The sequence below is a fragment of the Neoarius graeffei genome, chromosome 20, assembly GCF_027579695.1.
Source record: "Neoarius graeffei isolate fNeoGra1 chromosome 20, fNeoGra1.pri, whole genome shotgun sequence".
NCBI classification, from domain to species: domain Eukaryota; kingdom Metazoa; phylum Chordata; class Actinopteri; order Siluriformes; family Ariidae; genus Neoarius; species Neoarius graeffei.
Window position 1 is genome coordinate 31,114,585 of NC_083588.1, and position 20,820 is coordinate 31,135,404.

Here is a 20,820-nt window from a genome sequence, read left to right on the forward strand (position 1 = left end):
ATGTGACATACTGGGTACAATGTGTATACTTCACAAAGTCTGTGTGCTTCCTTATAAGCACGCACCGTGATCGCGCTCTGATCAGGAACAGGTGCAGAGTAATTAGTCCTTCTGGCACGTGCTGCTCGTGGTAGTCTTGGGCACGCACTGCACGTTCAGAGCACAAATGCATGTGGACATGACACAGAGATCAGTACACGGGCTATCAAGTCTGGGCTATCAAGTCCAGACAAAGGTTATAGAAATGAGAGAGATTAAAAAGCTAGGCAAGGTAATACATAAAAATGGCAATCAAGATCAAGCCTCAACCTCTCTTCTAGGCTATAGCTCTCCAAGTCCACCATGTAGTGTTTTATTTTGCCCCATCACTTGAAGTAGTGAAGTCAACTGAGATATTCCTGAGAAGGCAGAGGTTTGTGGACACCTGTGCGTAACTGAAAAGAGATATGTGACTATATACAGATTGCACAAGACTTTAAAAATTGCTCAATGTATTCAGTCATGTATGGCTAACCACGTTCTTGCATGGCCTGTGGTACTTCTGGTACATTCTGATACCTTCTATGGTTGGCACACAGGAGTAGGTTTCTGTTTTAGCTCTTCCTGATATCCTCTATGACGTCCCAGGTAACAGGAGCAATGATACATGATTGTGGTAAGATGAAGTCTGAGTTTGAGCAGGATCATCTGCATTTGTAGTCTTGGTTTATAGGTCAGTGTAAAATTGAAACGAGTTTTAAAAATATGCCCACCTAGCTAGTTGTTGAATTGAGTAAATGTTTACCTTGAGTTATTGTCTGCAAAAAAAAATCTGTTTGTAATGCTTGTATTTTGCAGACTTGATACTCAAGGATTTGGTGATTGGTCAAAATGAGAAAAGGGTACTCCAGCCAGTCCTTCCATTACTCTAAAGCAGTCTAACAGCTAACAGCTCCAAGTTACAAGACTGTTCCAACTCCAGCTTAAAGGTGTTGAGTGCAAAGCTGAATTCTGGGCAAAATGTTCTAGTTCTATTGCTGTTGGAGTTTTGAGATGTTTTGCTGCTGCGCACATCATGTATCCTATGTGTAAATGTTTTGCTGAGATAAAGCGTGTCCCACATTTTATGATTCTGGAGATTGCCTAAACAAGTGAGCAACAATATCACATGACCACTGTAGGGCATGTTTGACCTACTTTTAACCAAAACAAGTTGGCATGGGCAAACATGGCAGACTCCGCTCTCCCACCAGTTAAAAGCCAGCTGAAAAAAAAGGAAAGCCTTCTAAGGCTACGTTTACATTACGTCGAATCAGCGGATCATCAGATTAATGTTCTTAAAACGATTCGTGTTTACACTAAAACCGTTAGCCGTGCACACAGCAACACCAATACGCGGATACGCTCGGCTCCGCAGGCATCCTGCGCTCCAAATCACTCCGCCCTGAACAGTGAGTGCCCTCTGGACGGTGCGCACTCCGGCCCTGCGCAGCTCACACAGCGCGCGAGTGAAGTGCACAAGCCACGATTCGGGACTGAGCCGCTGTGTGTGTGATCCCAGCGCACATCACTTACCACTTGCAAGTGGAAGGATGGCAAGCCTAAAGACAATCATAACTACACAATGGGCAGTATTTGCATCAGTATTTGCAGTATTTTCATACTTTTATACTCTTTAATGAAAGGTGATACAAGGCGGAAGTCCGCGCCATTTTTCAGCAGTCGCATCACATGACCAACGCCAGTGAATCAGGAAGGTGGATGTCACAGTGACGTTGTCCAATGAGATGCCAGCTAGAGCTCAGCACAGCGTATTCACGTATTCTGAATGTTTACACAGCACCGGAGCTGACACGATCTGGATTGAATACGTGGACGCTGGCGGATTCCCGTTTCCTGGCTTTTCCAGGGGGTTTAATGTAAACGGACAGTGCGTCCGCGAAGAAAACGAGACAGATACGGTCTAATGTAAACGTAGCCTAAATCATTCTAGAGAGCGCTTAGCTATCTTAGCCTTAGAATGCATGAGCTCGACTCCACAGTAGCAATTATGGAGTTATACACCTAATGTTTTGATCTTACAGAGAAAGAAATGATAACACAAAAGCAGTAATGGAGAAAAGATATATTCATCTTTTGTTTCATGGATCTATTTGCGAATGTCAACCACAAATTACATACCTGCAACTCAGAACTCTCTGAGGTCGATGCAGAGTCACAATGTTTTCCAAAATCTGTCCCTCTGAGTTACATGTCAAGCCTGAGATCGAGATGCTGACCTCTTCTGCTCCTTGGACCTGCCTGATCCATCCTGGTGCCCTGTGTCTGGTTGGAGTCTCATTGCATCACTCCTGTGGAGGACGGCCCTATGTGGACAGTTGAAAGTCACACCTGGAGGATGCTCTGGACAATTACAGTAATGCTTTTATGGCTGAGGACTACAGTTGACTTGCTAACGTTAGGACTGCAGTTGCCATGAACAGTTTTGCACTCAAATTTCCATCAATGAAGAATTATAACATCAACGAAACTGACTTAATGTTAAAACTGTTAATGTTATAGTCATGTTGTCTGTTGTTGCCTAAATGAGGATGGGTTCCTTTTTGAGTCTGGTTCCTCTCAAGGTTTCTTCCTCATGTCATCTGAAGTTTTTTCTTGCCACTGTCGCCACAGGCTTACTCATTGGGGATAGATTAGGGATAAAATTAGCTCATGTTTTAAGTCATTCAAATTCTGTAAAGCTGCTTTGCGGTAATGTTTGTTGTTAAAAGCGCTATACAAATAAACTTTACTTGATGGCACCATCTTGGTGTGACGCAGTTCCATAGTTATGCTAATTAATTTATGCTCCTCACATTTGGGTGTTTCCATAGGCTCATACTGTTTACCTCAAGAGGTAGGATATTCAGTCCCAAAATGGAAAAAAGCGACCCTCAGCACATCAAAATGATCACGTCTCATCTGTATGATATTGTTCTTGTGAGACATAGGAAAATGCCATGCACGATAAAAAAAAAATTGAAAAATTCAGTTGACTTTGCAGTCAGCACCTTTATGATGCATCAACTTAGACTACAAATGGGAGTGAGGGATGTGGATAACAAAAAATGGGGATATTGGTGAATCATTTTTTTGAGAATCTGGAATGCTCCGGTGGTTTCACAGGACCACTTCAGGGTTGTGGGTTTCCCCTTGACTCCATTTTCACCTATCCTGATCATTGATGTCACTTCACAAATAGCTGATGGCACTTGCATTTTTCCAGCTTAACAAACTATGCACATGCTGCAAAAGAAAAAGATCAATATACTGTATCTCGATTGATATATTTATTCAAAACTCTCTCTGAATTTAATTAACAAAAGCTTGAAAAATAAAACTAAGTAGCCTTAATGAACCCATTTAGCATTGCAAGATATGGTGATTACTAAGGCCTTTTCCCACTCATCACCTTCTTTGATACAGATTAGGTTGTATGCATTTCACAGATCTAATTTGACAAAAAAAAAAAAAAATTGTTCCTCTTACCTGTTCAGCGGTGGAAGGGACAAGAGGCAGTGAGTATCCGTACTTGACCATGATAGTACTGAAGGCTCAATACAATAAGGGTCATAGTGCACCATAATTGTTCCCCAAAAAGAATAACCCTGCCACTGCAGGGGATGTACAGTGGTGCTTGAAAGTTTGTGAACCCTTTAGAATTTCCTATATTTCTGCATAAATATGACCTAAAACATCATCAGATTTTCACACAAGTCCTAAAAGTAGATAAAGAGAACCCAGTTAAACAAACGAGACAAAACTATTATACTTGGTCATTTATTTATTGAGGAAAATGATCCAATATTACATATCTGTGAGTAGCAAAAGTATGTGAACCTCTAGGATTAGCAGTTAATTTGAAGGTGAAATTAGAGTCAGGTGTTTTCAATCAATGGGATGACAATCAGGTGTGAGTGGGCACCCTGTTTTATTTAAAGAACAGGGATCTAGCAAAGTTTGATCTTCATAACACATGTTTGTGGAAGTGTATCATGGGACAAACAAAGAAGATTTCTGAGGACCTCAGAAAAAGCGTTGTTGATGCCCATCAGGCTGGAAAAGGTTACAAAACCATCTCTAAAGAGTTTGGACTCCACCAATCCACAGTCAGACAGATTGTGTACAAATGGAGGAAATTCAAGACCATTGTTACCCTCCCCAGGAGTGGTCGACCAACAAAGATCACTCCAAGAGCAAGGCGTGTAATAGTCGGCGATGTCACAAAGGACCCCAGAGTAACTTCTAAGCAACTGAAAGCCTCTCTCACATTGGCTAATGTTAATGTTCATGAGTCCACCATCAGGAGAACACTGAACAACAATGGTGTGCATGGCAGGGTTGCAAGGAGAAAGCCACTGCTCTCCAAAAAGAACATTGCTGCTCATCTACAGTTTGCTAAAGATCATGTGGACAAGCCAGAAGGCTATTGGAAAAATGTTCTGTGGACAGATGAGACCAAAATACAACTTTTTGGTTTAAATGAGAAGCATTATGTTTGGAGAAAGGAAAACACTGCATTCCAGCTAGGGTTGCCACCTGTGTCTGACAAAAATCCTGGACATTTCGACCATCCAATCGACCTTTTTGCTTGTAAGCAACGGCGCCCTTTGCACATCTAACCCAAGACAAAAATCGCCCTTCTACGCTGAAATTGCATTGCTCTAATTAGTAAAAATGACGCTTTTGCTAGTTATTTGTTTAGTTAATTGCTTTACATAATATAGCAGGTCTTCATTATTTTGGTTTATTTCCAACAGTTTTTGGTTGTGGACACCTGGGGGCAGTAGTGGGCACAGGTAAACGGGGAATACATAATTAAGTTCTGTTTATTTGCTTATGTGGAATAAAAATAAATAATCTAATTTTTCATTGTATCTAAGAATACCTGAATGTAACAATGTAAGGTGTAGTGTCAAACAGCTTACCTGATTGCTTAGAGTGTGGTGTGTGCTTTGCTTGTGCTTGCCTGTGCCTCTGCTGCTCTTGGCTAAACAAATACATAGGAGGACATGTAACTGATATAACTGGGCACATACAGGAGTAGGCAGATAAGACTATTTGGATTTCATTTAATTCACCAAAACCTTACCTAATCTTCCATTTATATTTGGTGTTTTTCTTTGCTGCTGCTATGAGTCCTGGCTGATTTTCAATGAATGTCTTGAGGACAACTGAAAGTTTAGCCTGACTTGAAGCTCAGCCTTCACCATTGCAACAGAGAGTCTGTTTCTTTTATCAGTCCAAGCATCCTCCATTGCCCCTTTTCCACCAAAGCAGTTCCAGGGCTGGTTCGAGGCCAGTGCTTAGTTTGGAACCAGGTTTTCTGTTTCCACTGACAAAGAACTGGCTCTGGGGCCAGAAAAACCGGTTCCAGGCTAGCACCAACTCTCTGCTGGGCCAGAGGAAAGAACCGCTTATGTCAGCGGGGGGGCGGAGTTGTTAAGACCAACAACAATAACAAGACCGTGAAAGATCGCCATTTTTAAGCAATGAGAAGCATCAGCTGTACAAATGCGAAGTCATCCATTATCATTTATTATTGTTGTTGTTGCTGCTGCTGCTTCTTCCGTGTTGTTTTTGCTTCGATATTCGCGCCAAGGTTTATGCAAACGTAGCGCCGTAACTGACGTATACAGCGACGTAATGACGTATTCAGTGATGTAATGACGTATTCAGTGATGTAATGATGTGCCTCCGCTTAGCACGGCAAGCTACGGAAAAGCAACCTGGTTCTCAGCTGGCTCGCAAGTTGAAATACACATTTTGCCCATCATGTACAAAAAACCGGGACATTCAGTGTCCCGGATTTTTTTTTTTTTTTCCGGGACAGACCATGAAAATCCAGGACAATCAGGAAAAACCGGGACAGGTGGCAACACTAATTCCAGCATAAGAACCTTATCCCATCTGTGAAACATGGTGGTGGTAGTATCATGGTTTGGGCCTGTTTTGCTGCATCTGGGCCAGGACGGCTTGCCATCATTGATGGAACAATGAATTCTGAATTATACCAGTGAATTCTAAAGGAAAATGTCAGGACATCTGTCCATGAACTGAATCTCAAGAGAAGGTGGGTCATGCAGCAAGACAACAACCCTAAGCACACAAGTCGTTCTACCAAAGAATGGTTAAAGAAGAATAAATTGAATGTTTTGGAACGGCCAAGTCAAAGTCCTGACCTTAATCCAATCAAAATGTTGCGGAAGGACCTGAAGCGAGCAGCTCATGTGAAGAAACCCACCAACATCCCAGAGTTGAAGCTGTTCTGTACAGAAGAATGGGCTAAAATTCCTCCAAGCCGGTGTGCAGGACTGATCAACAGTTACCGCAAACGTTTAGTTGCAGTTATTGCTGCACAAGGGGGTCACACCAGATACTGAAAACAAAGGTTCACATACTTTTGCCACTCACAGATATGTAATATTGGATAATTTTCCTCAATAAATAAATGACCAAGTATAATATTTTTGTCTCATTTGTTAAACTGGGTTCTCTTTATCTACTTTTAGGACTTGTGTAAAAATCTGATGATGTTTTAGGTCATATTTATGCAGAAATATAGAAAATTCTAAAGGGTTCACAAACTTTCAAGCACCACTGTAGATTGCCAAATATAGCCTTGGTTTAGATCTTCTTTGATGTCTTCCATGGCTTTTGTTTCAGATATGGAGAGTGGACATGCTTCTTGGGGTTGAAGAACCTGAAAAAAAAATCAGTGACACAATCCCAGGGCAGCGTGGCGGAATTTTGGCAGCTTTGTCTTTGCTAAATTCATTGGATAGGTCTAGATACAGTTCTGGAATCTGGATATTTTGTGGGGCCTCTAGGTGATCAACCAAAGAAGAGTGACAAGGTAAAGAGAGGCCGATGGTAAAACAATGAGAACTTCAAGTTGTGCACTCATCTTCCTTCCATTTGATTGTGGTGTTATGGCTGGCAGACTGGGGATTCTGGGGAGACATTTTCCATTAGAAAACCATTTTAGTGCTGGCTGTTAGCATCCACTTTCGGCTACAAGTGTGTGAAAACTGAAGACATAATCAGTAGCAAACTGTTTACCTTGTTTAAGTGATATGAGTCTTTCTTTGATATCCTTTCTGATTCAAGGTGATCAAATGCCTCCTGGAATTCTCACTTGACCTCATTGTTTGATCCAACATTGTCTCATCTCATCTCATCTCATTATCTCTAGCCGCTTTATCCTGTTCTACAGGGTCGCAGGCAAGCTGGAGCCTATCCCAGCTGACTACGGGAGAAAGGCAGGGTACACCCTGGACAAGTCGCCAGGTCATCACAGGACTGACACATAGACACAGACAACCATTCACACTCACATTCACACCTACGGTCAATTTAGAGTCACCAGTTAACCTAACCTGCATGTCTTTGGACTGTGGGGGAAACCGGAGCACCCATCCAACATTGTATGATTGAAATTTGAGTGGCCTATTTTAGCACACTTCAGGTAAGTAGCATGGAGACCTGATTAATCTTCTCAGCTTCCCTCGGGAAAGTAGAGGGTGCAGTCACAAACACAATGGCACATTACATGATAAAACCCTTGCATTTTTTTCCAGTCAACTATTGCATTTGTCAAATTTTACAGTGAATGACATTCAGATTAGTTACCTAAGTAGTGTAACTCATGTTTGAATCAGTTTGTGATGATTTGTGCTGTGTCATGGTGCATTCTCATGCTGGCCATTATAATATGGGTAAATTGTAGCCATAAAGAGATGCATGTAGTCAGCTGGGGTGGCACAGTGGTGTAGTGAGTAGCACTGTCTTCTCACAACAACAAGGTTCTGGGTTCAAGCCCAGTGGCTAAGGGCTCTGTGTGGGTTTCCTCTGGGTGCTTGGGTTTCCCCCACAGTCCAAAGACATGCAGGTTAGGTTAATTGGTGGCTCTAAATTGACCATAGGTATAGAGGCTTGTTCTTAGTGAGACCTTGAGAAAGGTGCTATAGCTTACATTGACGAAGTCTCTGACCCAAAGTAACTGTTTCCACTCTCAATGTCCATGTGCCTGGTAATAAATCCACTTGAAAGGTCTTGAAAGTTGAACTTTAATCCTTGGTTTAACAATTACAAAGGTTCTAAGATGCAGAGAGTCAGGTAAGAAAAACTGTTCGCTTCCACTGCTTCTCAAGATCTGCCCTGAGAAAGCGCGAGATCATTCTTATAATAGCTGAGACCATTCTAGTTCTAGTTCTAATTCTTCACATATGAATTCTAATTCTTCTAACCTTGCCACATATTATTCATCATCTTAATCATGAAATAAACTACTTATATGAAATTACACACTCAAATGAAATTATTTATACCTTTTAACATAAATTGTAATTCACATCTATATGCATTCTACTTTGGCCGCTACATACCCGGCCCCTAATTGCTTTCTATCCTAGAAACAATTACAACATTGAATGTACTTAACAGTCCTTTTCATTCTGCTTCTTGAAGCAGGCAGAGTTTGGTGATCGGCTGCTCAAGTTCGTTCATCTTCGTCTTGACTCGAACCTTGCGGACGACTCCCTGTTTGTCCTCCACAGTCTTCACGATTCTTCCCATTAGCCATGATCCTCTAGGGGCTGATTCGTCGACGATGTTTTGCCAAATTCAGGTGGCTTAAAGCATCGAGTTACTCCAAAGTTGGTGAGCTGTTGGGGTTCTTCGGTCCACTTGGTCCATTGTTGTGCGAGGTGTTCTGGTACAGTGTCATCCCAGGCCGTTCTTAGTCTACACAATTCTTGCAGGATGTTTCTAGCAGGTAGTATGACTGGTGACAACATTCCTAGTGGATCATAGACTGAGCTCATTGTAGACAGGATTCCTCTCCTGGTGAGAGGCTTCTGCTCGATGTTCACCTGAAACTTGAACTGATCTGACCGGATGCACCATTGTACTCCCAAGGCACTCTTGATGGTGAGTGAGTCCTGGTCGAGATCAAGATCTTTGACTTCTGTTGCTCAGTTCTCAAGCGGAATGGTTAACAACACGTTTCAACTGTTGGTCGTCCATTTTGTCAGTCTAAAGCCTCCTGTTTGACAGATGGCCGTCAAGTCATGGAGTAGCTTGATCGCGTCCTGTTCTGAGTTAACCAATTTTAGACAATCGTCGACGTAAAAATTGTTCAACACTGTCTCCACAGCTGCTGCATCAAAAGTACTCCTGTTGTCCTCGGCACACCTTCTCAGTGCATAGTTTGCGCAGCTGGGTGAGGAGGTGGCTCCGAACAAGTGTACCTCCATTCTGTACTCCTGCAGCTCCTTTGAGATGTCCCCGTCAGGCCACCATAAAAACCTGAGAAGGTCAGCGTCTTCAGATGGGACCTTGACCTGGTGGAACATGGCCTCCACATCTGCCATGACTGCAATTGGCTCCTGACGAAATCGTGTTAAGACTCCAACCAGACTGCTTGTCATGTCAGGCCCTTGCAGTAGTTGCTCATTGAGTGTGGTTCCCTGATATGAAGCACCGCAGTCGAATACCACTCGAAGTTTATGCTTCTTGGGGTGGTAGACGGCATGATGTGGAATAAACCACACCTTTCCATCACTCCTGTTAAGCTCTTCGTCTGGGACTTTGACGGCGTATCCCTTGGTTATGACCTGGTTCATGAAGCTGACGTATTCCTCTCGGAACGTCTGATTTCTCTGAAGTTTCTTTTTCATGTTGAGCGCTCGTTGCTCTGTCATTGCTCTATTGTTAGGCATTTTCACATCTTTGTTCTTCAATGGCAATCCGATAGAGTAGTGATCGTCGACCAGTTTTGTGGATGTGGTGACTCTGTCCATAAACAGTTGATCTTCCTTCGACATCTCAAGCTGCTCTCTTTGAGCATTCTCGGGAAAATCATATTTGAATTGCTGGGTCCACAATTCTTCAAGTCGAGCCACTGATATCCAATTCATTTGGATCTGTGGGTATCCGTCCTTTGACCAGCTTCCGATGTTCTCACGCAGCGGCCCGTTCACTGTCCATCCCAAGACTGTACGTACTGCATACGGCCCATCTTTCACGCTGTGGATTACCTCTTCTGGCTCTAAAGCTTTTGCGACATCAGTCCCAATTAGAAGATCGATATCCGCCTTGATCAATGGAATTCGTACACCTCGTAAGTGTGGCCACCTATCCACGTCCTCTTGAGTTGGGATATTCTCCTGACTAGCAGGTATGGCCCATTGCGTAAACACACCAGTGAGCCCGACAAAGTCATCCCCCTCCAGACTGCTGACTTCTAGGTCTGGCAACACCTTGCATGAGACGATCTTTTGGTCTCCCATAGTGGTAAGTAGGATGTTCACATTTTTTCCTTGCAGGTTAAGGTCGTTGGCTAGCTTGTTAGTGCAAAAGGAGGCATTGCTCCCTGGATCCAGGAACGCATAACAAGTCAGCACCTTGTTGCCTTTCTTTGCCTTCACTCTCACCGGAACGATGGCGAGGACGGTTCCGGCCCCCATCTGAGAGCAAGTTTCCCCTGCATCCACGAATCCACTGACCACAGTTTGTTCTTCCTGTAAAGACTCCTCTTTTGGTTCCTCCCTTGAAGTGTCTTCTTTTGGTATGTCTTTAGGTTTCTGCTTTATGTGTAACAGTGTAGGGTGTTTAGCTGAACACATCTCACAGCTCTTCTTTTCTTCACAGGTACTGCTCATGTGTCCTCCTATAAGACAGCTGAAACAGAGTCCTTTACTCTTAAGGAATTCCAATTTTCTTTGTGTAGCTTTTTTTGAAGTTTCTTGCACTGTTCCATGGTATGATCTCCCTGACAGAAGATGCACGGTTTCACAAAAGCCATGTTCATGTTTGGTTTCTTCTCTTTAGCTTTCTTGTTCTCGGCACCAGCAACATCTTTCACTACTTTCTGCTCTTTAGCTTCAGTAGCTAGTGTTATGATGGTTTTCTTGCCAGTTGATTTTTCAAGTTGGCGCTTTGTTTGACCTGAGATTTCACCAAACACAGGGTGTGCTGCCATTTCAGCCTGTTTGGTTACAAATGACACCACGTCTTGGAACTTTGTTCACTGATCTTTCTTCTGAATGTCAATGGCGACACTCCTGAATTTCTCCCTCAGCCTGTATGGGAGCTTGGAGATGACTGTGCACATGTTCGCAGCATTCTCCATCTCATCCAAGTACTCTAGATCCGACATTGCATTGTTACAGTTGATCAGAAACAGAGCGTATGCTTCAAGTGCCTTAGCGTCGTCCGACTTGATAGTAGGCCAATTTAAAGCCTTGTCCAGGTATGCCATTGAGATCTTATATTTGTCACCAAAGCGCTCCTTTAATAATTTCTTGGCTTCAGGGTAGCCCTGTTCAGGGTCCATATGAAAACAGCTGCGCACTAAGTCATTAGGCTGACCACTTGTGTGCTGTTCCAAATAGTAAAGCTGATCTTTGCTGTTTTCAGTCTTGCTTTCTATGCGATGCTCGAAAGCTCTCATGAAGAGACGGTATTCCATTGGATCTCCTTTAAAAACTGGAATATTCGGCGATGGCAATGTAGATAGCTTTTGTTGCTTTATTAGACTCTCAGTTATCTCGTTTTGGCGTTGCATGACAGAAACCAGGTTATCTGTGTTTGCAGAATTGCCCTTTGAAGTAACAGGCACTTGTCGTGCAACAGGCACTGCATTGACAGCTATTCCACCACTATGGCTATGCTGAGATACATTACTAGCCCCACTGCTCCTATTGTGGCTGACATGTTGTCTCTGAGTAGCCGTCAATGGATCCACTCTACTGCCTTTAGAGCTGCTTGACACATCTGAGCCTTCATATTTTCTTAACACAGCTAATCTTGCATCTGATACAGCGAGCTCTGCTTGTAACTCCAACTCTTCCTTTTCAGTTTTGAGTTGTAGCTCCTACTCCTTGAGCCGTAGCTCATGCGCCTCCAAATCCCTTTTTTGTTTTTCCTTTTCAGCTTTGAGCTGTAGCTCCTGCTCCTTGAGCCGTAGCTCATGCTTCTCCAAAGCCCTTTTCTGTTTCAATGTAGCTGTCTTGGTTAACAAAGCAGCTTTATCCATTTCAGCTTTTAAGCGCTCAGCGCGAACTGATGATACTACAGAGGCAGAAGAGACAGGCTTGGCCTTTTTACAACCCTGATTCCAAAAAAGTTGGGACAAAGTACAAATTGTAAATAAAAATAGAATCCAATAATTTACAAATCTCAAAAACTGATATTGTATTCATAATAGAACATAGACAACATATCAAATGTCGAAAGTAAGACATTTTGAAATTTCATGCCAAATATTGGCTCATTTGAAATTTCATGACGGCAACACATCTCAAAAAAGTTGGGACAGGGCAATAAGAGGCTGGAAAAGTTAAAGGTACAAAAAAGGAACAGTTGGAGGACCAAATTGCAACTCATTAGGTCAACTGGCAATAGGTCATTAACATGACTGGGTATAAAAAGAGCATCTTGGAGTGGCAGCAGCTCTCAGAAGTAAAGATGGGAAGAGGATCACCAATCCCCCTAATTCTGTGCCAACAAATAGTGGAGCAATATCAGAAAGGAGTTCGACAGTGTAAAATTGCAAAGAGTTTGAACATATCATCATCTACAGTGCATAATATCATCAAAAGATTCAGAGAATCTGGAAGAATCTCTGTGCATAAGGGTCAAGGCCAGAAAACCATACTGGGTGCCTGTGATCTTCGGGCCCTTAGACGGCACTGCATCACATACAGGCATGCTTCTGTATTGGAAATCACAAAATGGGCTCAGGAATATTTCCAGAGAACATTATCTGTGAACACAATTCACCGTGCCATCCACCGTTGCCAGCTAAAACCCTATAGTTCAAAGAAGAAGCTGCATCTAAACATGATTCAGAAGCGCAGACGTCTTCTCTGGGCCAAGGCTCATTTAAAACGGACTGTGGCAAAGTGGAAAACTGTTCTTTGGTCAGATGAATCAAAATTTGAAGTTCTTTATGGAAATCAGGGACGCCGTGTCATTCGGACTAAAGAGGAGAAGGACGACCCAAGTTGTTATCAGCGCTCAGTTCAGAAGCCTGCATCTCTGATGGTATGGGGTTGCATTAGTGCGTGTGGCATGGGCAGCTTACACATCTGGAAAGACACCATCAATGCTGAAAGGTATATCCAGGTTCTAGAGCAACATATCCTCCCATCCAGATGACGTCTCTTTCAGGGAAGACCTTGCATTTTCCAACTTGACAATGCCAAACCACATACTGCATCAATTACAGTATCATGGCTGCATAGAAGAAGGGTCCGGGTACTGAACTGGCCAGCCTGCAGTCCAGATCTTTCACCCATAGAAAACATTTGGTGCATCATAAAATGGAAGATACGACAAAAAAGACCTAAGACAGTTGAGCAACTAGAATCCTACATTAGACAAGAATGGGTTAACATTCCTATCCCTAAACTTGAGCAACTTGTCTCCTCAGTCCCCAGACATTTACAGACTGTTGTAAAGAGAAAAGGGGATGTCTCACAGTGGTAAACATGGCCTTGTCCCAACTTTTTTGAGATGTGTTGTTGTCATGAAATTTAAAATCACCTAATTTTTCTCTTTAAATGATACATTTTCTCAGTTTAAACATTTGATATGTCATCTATGTTCTATTCTGAATAAAATATGGAATTTTGAAACTTCCACATCATTGCATTCGATTTTTATTTACAATTTGTACTTTGTCCCAACTTTTTTGGAATCGGGGTTGTACTCTTTCTGGATGTAACTGAAGCGCTATCTTCAGGATTGACCTCATTGTTCACTCTTTCAGACTCTTCTATGCGAAGCATTGCATCTTGTATCCATGAACTAACTTCTTGCACAAAATTGCATTGCTTATCATATCTTGGCTGAAACCACTCACTTTGATCTACATTCATATTCTCTATGTATCCAAGTTGACTGTACAGGTCTTTGACATCAGCATTTATCTCACTGAATTCTCCTATCTGCTCTTCATACTTGGTTAACAATTCCTTTGTTATAATTTCCACGTTTGCATCATCCTCCATTAAAGCAATCAATTCGTTTCTTTTCTCAGTCAGTTTTCTTAGCTTTGCTCTTCTGGAGCTGATTCTTGTCTGCAGACTATTTTCCAATGACACTTGTGTTGGTTTACCCAGACGTTTTTCCCCCAGAGGGCTTACCGTCTTTTCTTTTTCATCCTTCATGGTTGCTTTGAACGTTGGTCCGGTTTTTTGTTCCGATTCCACTTGCGACAGTCACGTTGCAACCACGTCCACTTGTCAATCACCAGCCACGAGTGTAGCACGTGATCGTGCTAGTTCAGAAGTCCCTCGGTAAATCCCTCGATGAATCTTCTTTCCAGTTTCAGCGAACCTCTCCAGCGTTTTGTAATCCAATGTCAAGCAAGTTTTTCTTACTAATATAGAGGCTTGTTCTTAGTGAGACCTTGAGAAAGGTGCTATAGCTTACATTGACGAAGTCTCTGACCCAAAGTAACTGTTTCCACTCTCAATGCCCATGTGCCTGGTAATAAATCCACTTGAAAGGTCTTGAAAGTTGAACTTTAATCCTCGGTTTAACAATTACAAAGGTTCTAAGATGCAGAGAATCAGGTAAGAAAAACTGTTCGCTTCCACGGCTTCTCGAGATCTGCCCTGAGAAAGCGCGAGATCATTCTTATAATAGCTGAGACCATTCTAGTTCTAATTCTTCACATATGAATTCTAATTCTAATTCTTCTAACCTTGCCACATATTATTCATCATCTTAATCATGAAATAAACTACTTATATGAAATTACACACTCAAATGAAATTATTTATACCTTTTAACATAAATTGTAATTCACATCTATATGCATTCTACTTTGGCCGCTACAATAGGTGTGAATTGTTATTTGTCTCTATGTGTCAGCCCTGTGATGATCTGGCAACTTGTCCAAGGTGTACCCCACCCCTTGCCCATAGTCAGCTGGGAGGCTCCAGCTTGCCTGTGACCATGCACAGGATAACAGATGGATGCATTGGCATTGTCAGCAACAATACTGAGATAGGCTTTGGCATTAACACTACTTGACTGGTATTTACAGGCCCAATGTTATAATAATTTGTTTTAATTATAAAAAAAAAAAAACCCACATGATTCCCATATGGTTTAAGCAGCCTGAAGTGTTGACACAAGGCAGGTTGGGTCCATGGATACATGCAGGTGACATCAAATTCTGACCCTACCAACTGCATGGTACAGCAGAAATCTAGATTCATGATGTATTTCCAATCTCTTCCTGTCCAGTTTCAGTGAGCCTGTGTAGGCTCAGATTCCTGTTCTTGACTGCCAGGAGTGGAACCCAATGTATGGTCTTCTGATGTTTTAGCACATCTGCCTCAAGGTTTGGCATGTTGTGCATTCTGAGATACTTTTCTATTTTCCACATTTGTTAAAACTGGCCATCTGATTTACCATAGTCTTTCTCTGAGCTCAAACCAGTCTGCCCATTCTCCTCTGACCTCTCTCATCAGAGCCTGAACTCACTGGATTTTTTCATCATTCTCTGTAAAGTCTAGAAACGTTTGTGTATGAAAATCCCAAGAGATCAGAAGTACTCAGAGTGGCCTGTCTGGCACCAACAAACATACCATGGTCAAAGTTACTGAGATCACATTTTTCCCATTATGACATTTGATGTGAAAGTTAGACTGAAGCTCTTGATTGGCTGATTAGATAACTGCATGAATGAGAAAGTGTGCAGGTGTTCATTGAGTGTATTTCCACCATTGACTGTAATAGAAGATAGAAAATATAAACTTTTGCAAATTAAAAAAACAAAACAAAACTCTATATTCTATTACAAAATAGTCACAAAGGTGTCATAAATAAACTCTATAATTTTGCTGATTTAGGTATCACAATTTTATTACAAACATTAGATTTTTTTCATATTTTAGTGCTGCCATGCTTTTAGCATAGAACAATACAGTATAAAATCTGAACCCAAAAAGAGAATAGGAAAAGCAGATTTGACTGTTGATGCTGCTGTAGTATTTAAGACTATCATGCTGTTTTCCTGTAAAGAACATTCCTTACAAAATAGAAACACCTGTCAAACACGCTATGGGTTATGTGCTTTTAGACAAATTGCTTCAAATGTGCAATGACTGCCAAGAGTTGTGTTATGATAATAATCAATATAGTTTTCAGAATCAATAATTACACAAGGAAATAAACACACATGTACAAGTACTTGCAAATATTAAATAATGCAAATATTAAATAATGACCTTTAAGATTTTTCAACAGCCCAAAGGCACACAGGTTTGTAAAATGTTGGCAACTCCAAGGCTTTTCACGCACATGCACACACACTCACACACAACATAAAAAACTCACAAGAAAAAAGAAATTTCACTTTTGTTCTTGATTTTACATTCTATTTTAGATCCCCTACTGTTCACAGTGAAAATGCCAGGGTTGTTCTTGTATGGAAAAGTAGGTAATGACATCACAAATTTAATGCATATCTACCTGGCTTTGTGTACTAATAATAAATCATTTCAGAATCAGACGCCTTTGCTATTGTGTGTCAAGTAGGCTAACTGTTCAATAAGGCATCATTTGCCCAGCAGAAAATAAGAAAAAAAAATGTGGGCAATAATGTAGTGTTGTCAGAATAGAAACTTGGAATAACCATTTCAAGCTTCTCTTCAGTCTCAAAATCCAAAATAGATGTGGGTATTTCTTTTCACAATAAAAAAAAATGTTCTCAGATGTTCACAAGAATTCTCAAACACTAACAAAAATTTTTTGAAAATCAAGATGATATTTTTGTTGCCATGGTCATCTCCATAGCTTTTAAATTATATCTGATGATGAACTGGATGATTTCTTATTAGCGTTACAATTCCCATAGAGTTCAGTTCAGTTGGCGGCAAGCTTCGAAGGTCCATTTGGATACTCCACCATAAATCTCAATGCTGGTCTCCAGCCAGGAGAAGACATTACCAACTTGTGCTTTGCTGCTGCATGTTGCCAGATTATAAATCTCTCCTACAGTCAGTTTTCGGTCCCAGATGTTAAAATTGGCCATGTCGCCCACAAATGCCTGAGTAGCATCAAACCCTCCACCAAGAGTGTCCTGTAAAAGAGAAATATTAGAATGTGTAGTGGGTTGATCAAAAAAAATTATTACTGATTAAATAGTGGTTATTCCTTATTGAAGCTAATTAAAACCTACTTTTATTCTAATAAAAATCAGTTTCACAACCTAAGCAATCATGTGGACGGTGGTTTGGATGTAGACCCAGCAAAGTACAATATTTCAGAAGACTAAACTGAGAATTTAATACTGTAGCAGAGTTGGGAAAAAAAATAGAAAACACTGGCCATAGTTCAGCGATTATGAACCAGTGTGATTTCTGTAGCAAATCTTCTGTTATGAAGTCAGCTCATCAGTCCAGGGATTAGTTACAGGGCTAGAGATATTAGGTCAGAATGGGAAGGTTTTTCACAGACTTTCACCATTTTTTCATTTTATTTCCCTTTTTTGGTTTGAATTATGGATTGATATGGTTTTGGTTTGTTTGTTTTTAAAGTTGATGACAAAACAGAATATTGACCAGTGAGAAGTATGCATTTTATTCTCCTCATGACAAACTGGCAATGATTTCTAATTAGTCAGTTGTGTCAAAACTGGACCCGAGTTTAAATCTAATGTCCTGCTTAGTATTTTAATATTTGACCAGTGAGCAAGTCTAATGTTTTGCTCTATTGCAAATGATTAGACAAAAAAAATTCTGCAGTTGATGTAACACATTTGATGACATCTAAATTTCTTTGCAGCATTACGACTATAAACACTCATTATCTCAAGTCTTTCCTTCATGCAAGGAGAAAGTTAAAGAAAATTCTTCTACCTGTTCTTGTCCTAATATGAGCATGCCTTGTGGTTTAATTGGATGATATGGTGCCAGGTTCTCCCCACTTCCTCTCAACACGCCATCTTGGAAGGCATCCCACACTCCATCACGCGTCGTCCATGTAACACAGATGTGATGCCATTTTCCATCATTAATGAGAAAAGGCAGCTTTGCAACCTAAATCACAGGAAAGGTCTTTACTCATTTATATCTTCAAACATATAATGGAGTTAATATTTAGAATATATATGTTAATAATGGAACAGTAAAGGAACACATGCCTCTTGATGGCAGATCAGTGACATGATTCTTTAAGGGTTTTTAATTCCGGTTCTTAATAGCTTTAATACGTTTTTGCCCACTACAACACTAGTAATCTGACAATGGAAGTGTGGTTCTCAGATATACTAAACCAGATCTTGAAAACAAAATGTTTGTAATCATAATTCAGAATCCACCAGTCAGCCTTTACAGTTCTCAAGTTCACATAAAATTCATGATTAATACTTGAATGACAAATATAGCAGTTCAAGACAATGCCCATAAACTGTGTACCTTGTCGTTAACAAGAATCTCCATTGGGTTGTTTCCCCACTCAATAAGAACTAACTCATTGGCCTGACCGGGGACAGCATATGAAAATGGTGTTCCTACTCCAGGCGATGCATTAGATTTAATCCACATACACACAGTGAAGGCATACATCTCTGGCAGGCTCTTTTTTACTTTAGCATACATGTAATTGGTCCTTAGGGGGAAGGTCAACTGAAATTTGTCCAGTGGTCTGGCTTCCTTTTGACCTGTGGGTGTAAAAGAAATCATTATAAAACCTTTATCGTCCCCTGTGTATACTGGCAAAATATGAAACAAAAATTTTGACTTCTACACCAGGGAACCCTCCAATGAAATGTAAAGGTAAACTCAAATATGCAAAGCAATGCAGCGCCTCATCACCCCCCTTCTCCTCCTCCTCCTCTTCTCTCTCTCTCTCTCTTCCACCTCAATCACTGACATCTCCTGCGACATTCCCGACTCAACGACGTACCACTAGTTTCTTATATCAGAGTATCATTTGCTTATGATGCAAACAGAAGTTGGGGGAGGAAGGGGGGACGTATTGATCTTCCAGATGAACATATAATCTGGCTTAAGTGACAACACGATTCCCGTAAACAGAAGTGCGCGTTCACCTTTCTCCAGGTCGCTGAGGCGCTGGTGCAGAGACGTAAGCGTAGCCTCGACTTGCCCGCGCTGCGCACTCTCGTTGCGCGCGGCCGGTCTGCCCTCCTCCTCCACGGCGTTAACGCGGGCCAGCACCTGGCGCTCCAGGTCGTCGATTTTGCTTTGCAGCAGATCCTTTAGGCTGTTTGCCGGAGCTGAGCCGTTACTCCGGCTAAATTGCTATGGCGGACAAAATGCGTCAGAAAGAGAGAGAAAAAAAGCACGCCCCCCCACCTACCCCCCCCCCCCCCCCCCGCCCCCCGCGCACACACACACACACACACACACACACACACACACACATATATATATATATATATATATATATATATATATATATATATATATATATATATATATATATATGTGTGTGTGTGTGTGTGTGTGTGTGTGTGTGCGTGTGTGTGTGTGCAATGTCTATACAAAATCTGACGCTGGTTTCATCTGGGACAAAGAGAACTGCCAAACCAAGAAAAACTTCTTCTTTATGGGTTGTTCTGCTGCAGACAGAGTAGTGTGCGTTTTTTTGTTTTGTTTTTTCTTTTGGGCAGGCTGTAAAATTTACCACTAAACGCTTGTCCTCAGGCAGAGAGATCTGTGCATAAACTGGAGTTTGCCTTTTTTTTATTCAATAAAGTTTACAGTCTGTGGCACTGGTTAAAAGAGTCTAATGCCTAATAATCTACTGAATACAGCAAAACTAATGAAAAATTATACATGAAGTAATAAATAAGTCCTAAAATATTTCAAACAAATCCTATACACTCCATGATGAGATGTATTATTTGTTCCAATAATGCACTAAATAAGATGCATTTTGCCGCACTATAAAATTACACTGCAGTAGCCTAAATCAAGCTCGTCCAAGTTACTTAGCGTAAAACGTCTTCTCATACCTCCAGGTTTTCTAATCTTTGCTTTAGATTCTGCAAAGTCTGCGAGAGTTGCGCGAGCGTCTCAGTAGGACCCCTCGATACATCCCCCATGGTATTTTTGGAGCCTGATTCCTTCCGTCTCCCTCCTCGTCCAGCCTCGGGAGCGCTCTGGCCCTCACAGCGCGCCAGCTTAGCCGTGAGCTCTCTGATGGTCTCCTTCTGATTTACGATGGTTTCCTTCTGCTGGAGCACTGTCTCCCTGAGCTGCATGACCGTGGATCTAAGCTCCTCACCGGGCACACTGTTCTGCAGCGTGGCCGTACAAATGTCCAGGTCTTTGGGCACGGATGTGCAGATAAACTGTGTAGGACCGAAATCTTGGGCAAAGGCATTAGCCAACAAGTAATAAAGTGCGAAAAGTTTCCAGTGGATTCCTCTAGCTCTGGCCTCCATCTTATATGTGTGTGTGTGTGTGTGTGTGTGTGTGTGTCGTTTTCTAGTGTGCCGGCTGATTTCAGCACCGTGGAGCTGTTCACTGTGTGTAATCCGATTTGGGGCGCGCGCCGCATTTATATAGCACATGGGGTGCTGCGGACAAGTTCGATTGCGTCGTGAACAGGGAGGAAGCCTTCAACCAATCAGCGCCGAGCTCGTCCATCCGCCTTCAGGTGGAAAGCGTGTCATTACAGTAACGGAAAATTGTTATTAACGCTAACAACTATCTCTTACTTGGAAAAATCTATATATAATTTAAAGTACACGAGATAAATTGTCAAAAATGGCCAATACTCTAAAAGCTAGTTAAAGCTTCCACTTTACAA

The 20,820-nt window shown here is 41.6% G+C and overlaps 1 protein-coding gene across 1 annotated transcript; it reads right to left on the minus strand.

Annotated features, from left to right (window-relative positions):
• Positions 1-16,900: 16,900 nt before the first annotated feature.
• On the minus strand, positions 16,901-20,452 carry nptx1l (neuronal pentraxin 1 like). Its single transcript, XM_060902574.1, has 5 exons — positions 20,021-20,452; positions 19,094-19,304; positions 18,459-18,703; positions 17,901-18,080; positions 16,901-17,122 (listed from the first exon to the last, which is right to left on the minus strand). The coding sequence occupies exons 1-5, from the start codon at positions 20,450-20,452 to the stop codon at positions 16,901-16,903; spliced, it is 1,290 nt and encodes a 429-aa protein (XP_060758557.1).
• Between the last annotated feature and the right edge of the window lie 368 nt (positions 20,453-20,820).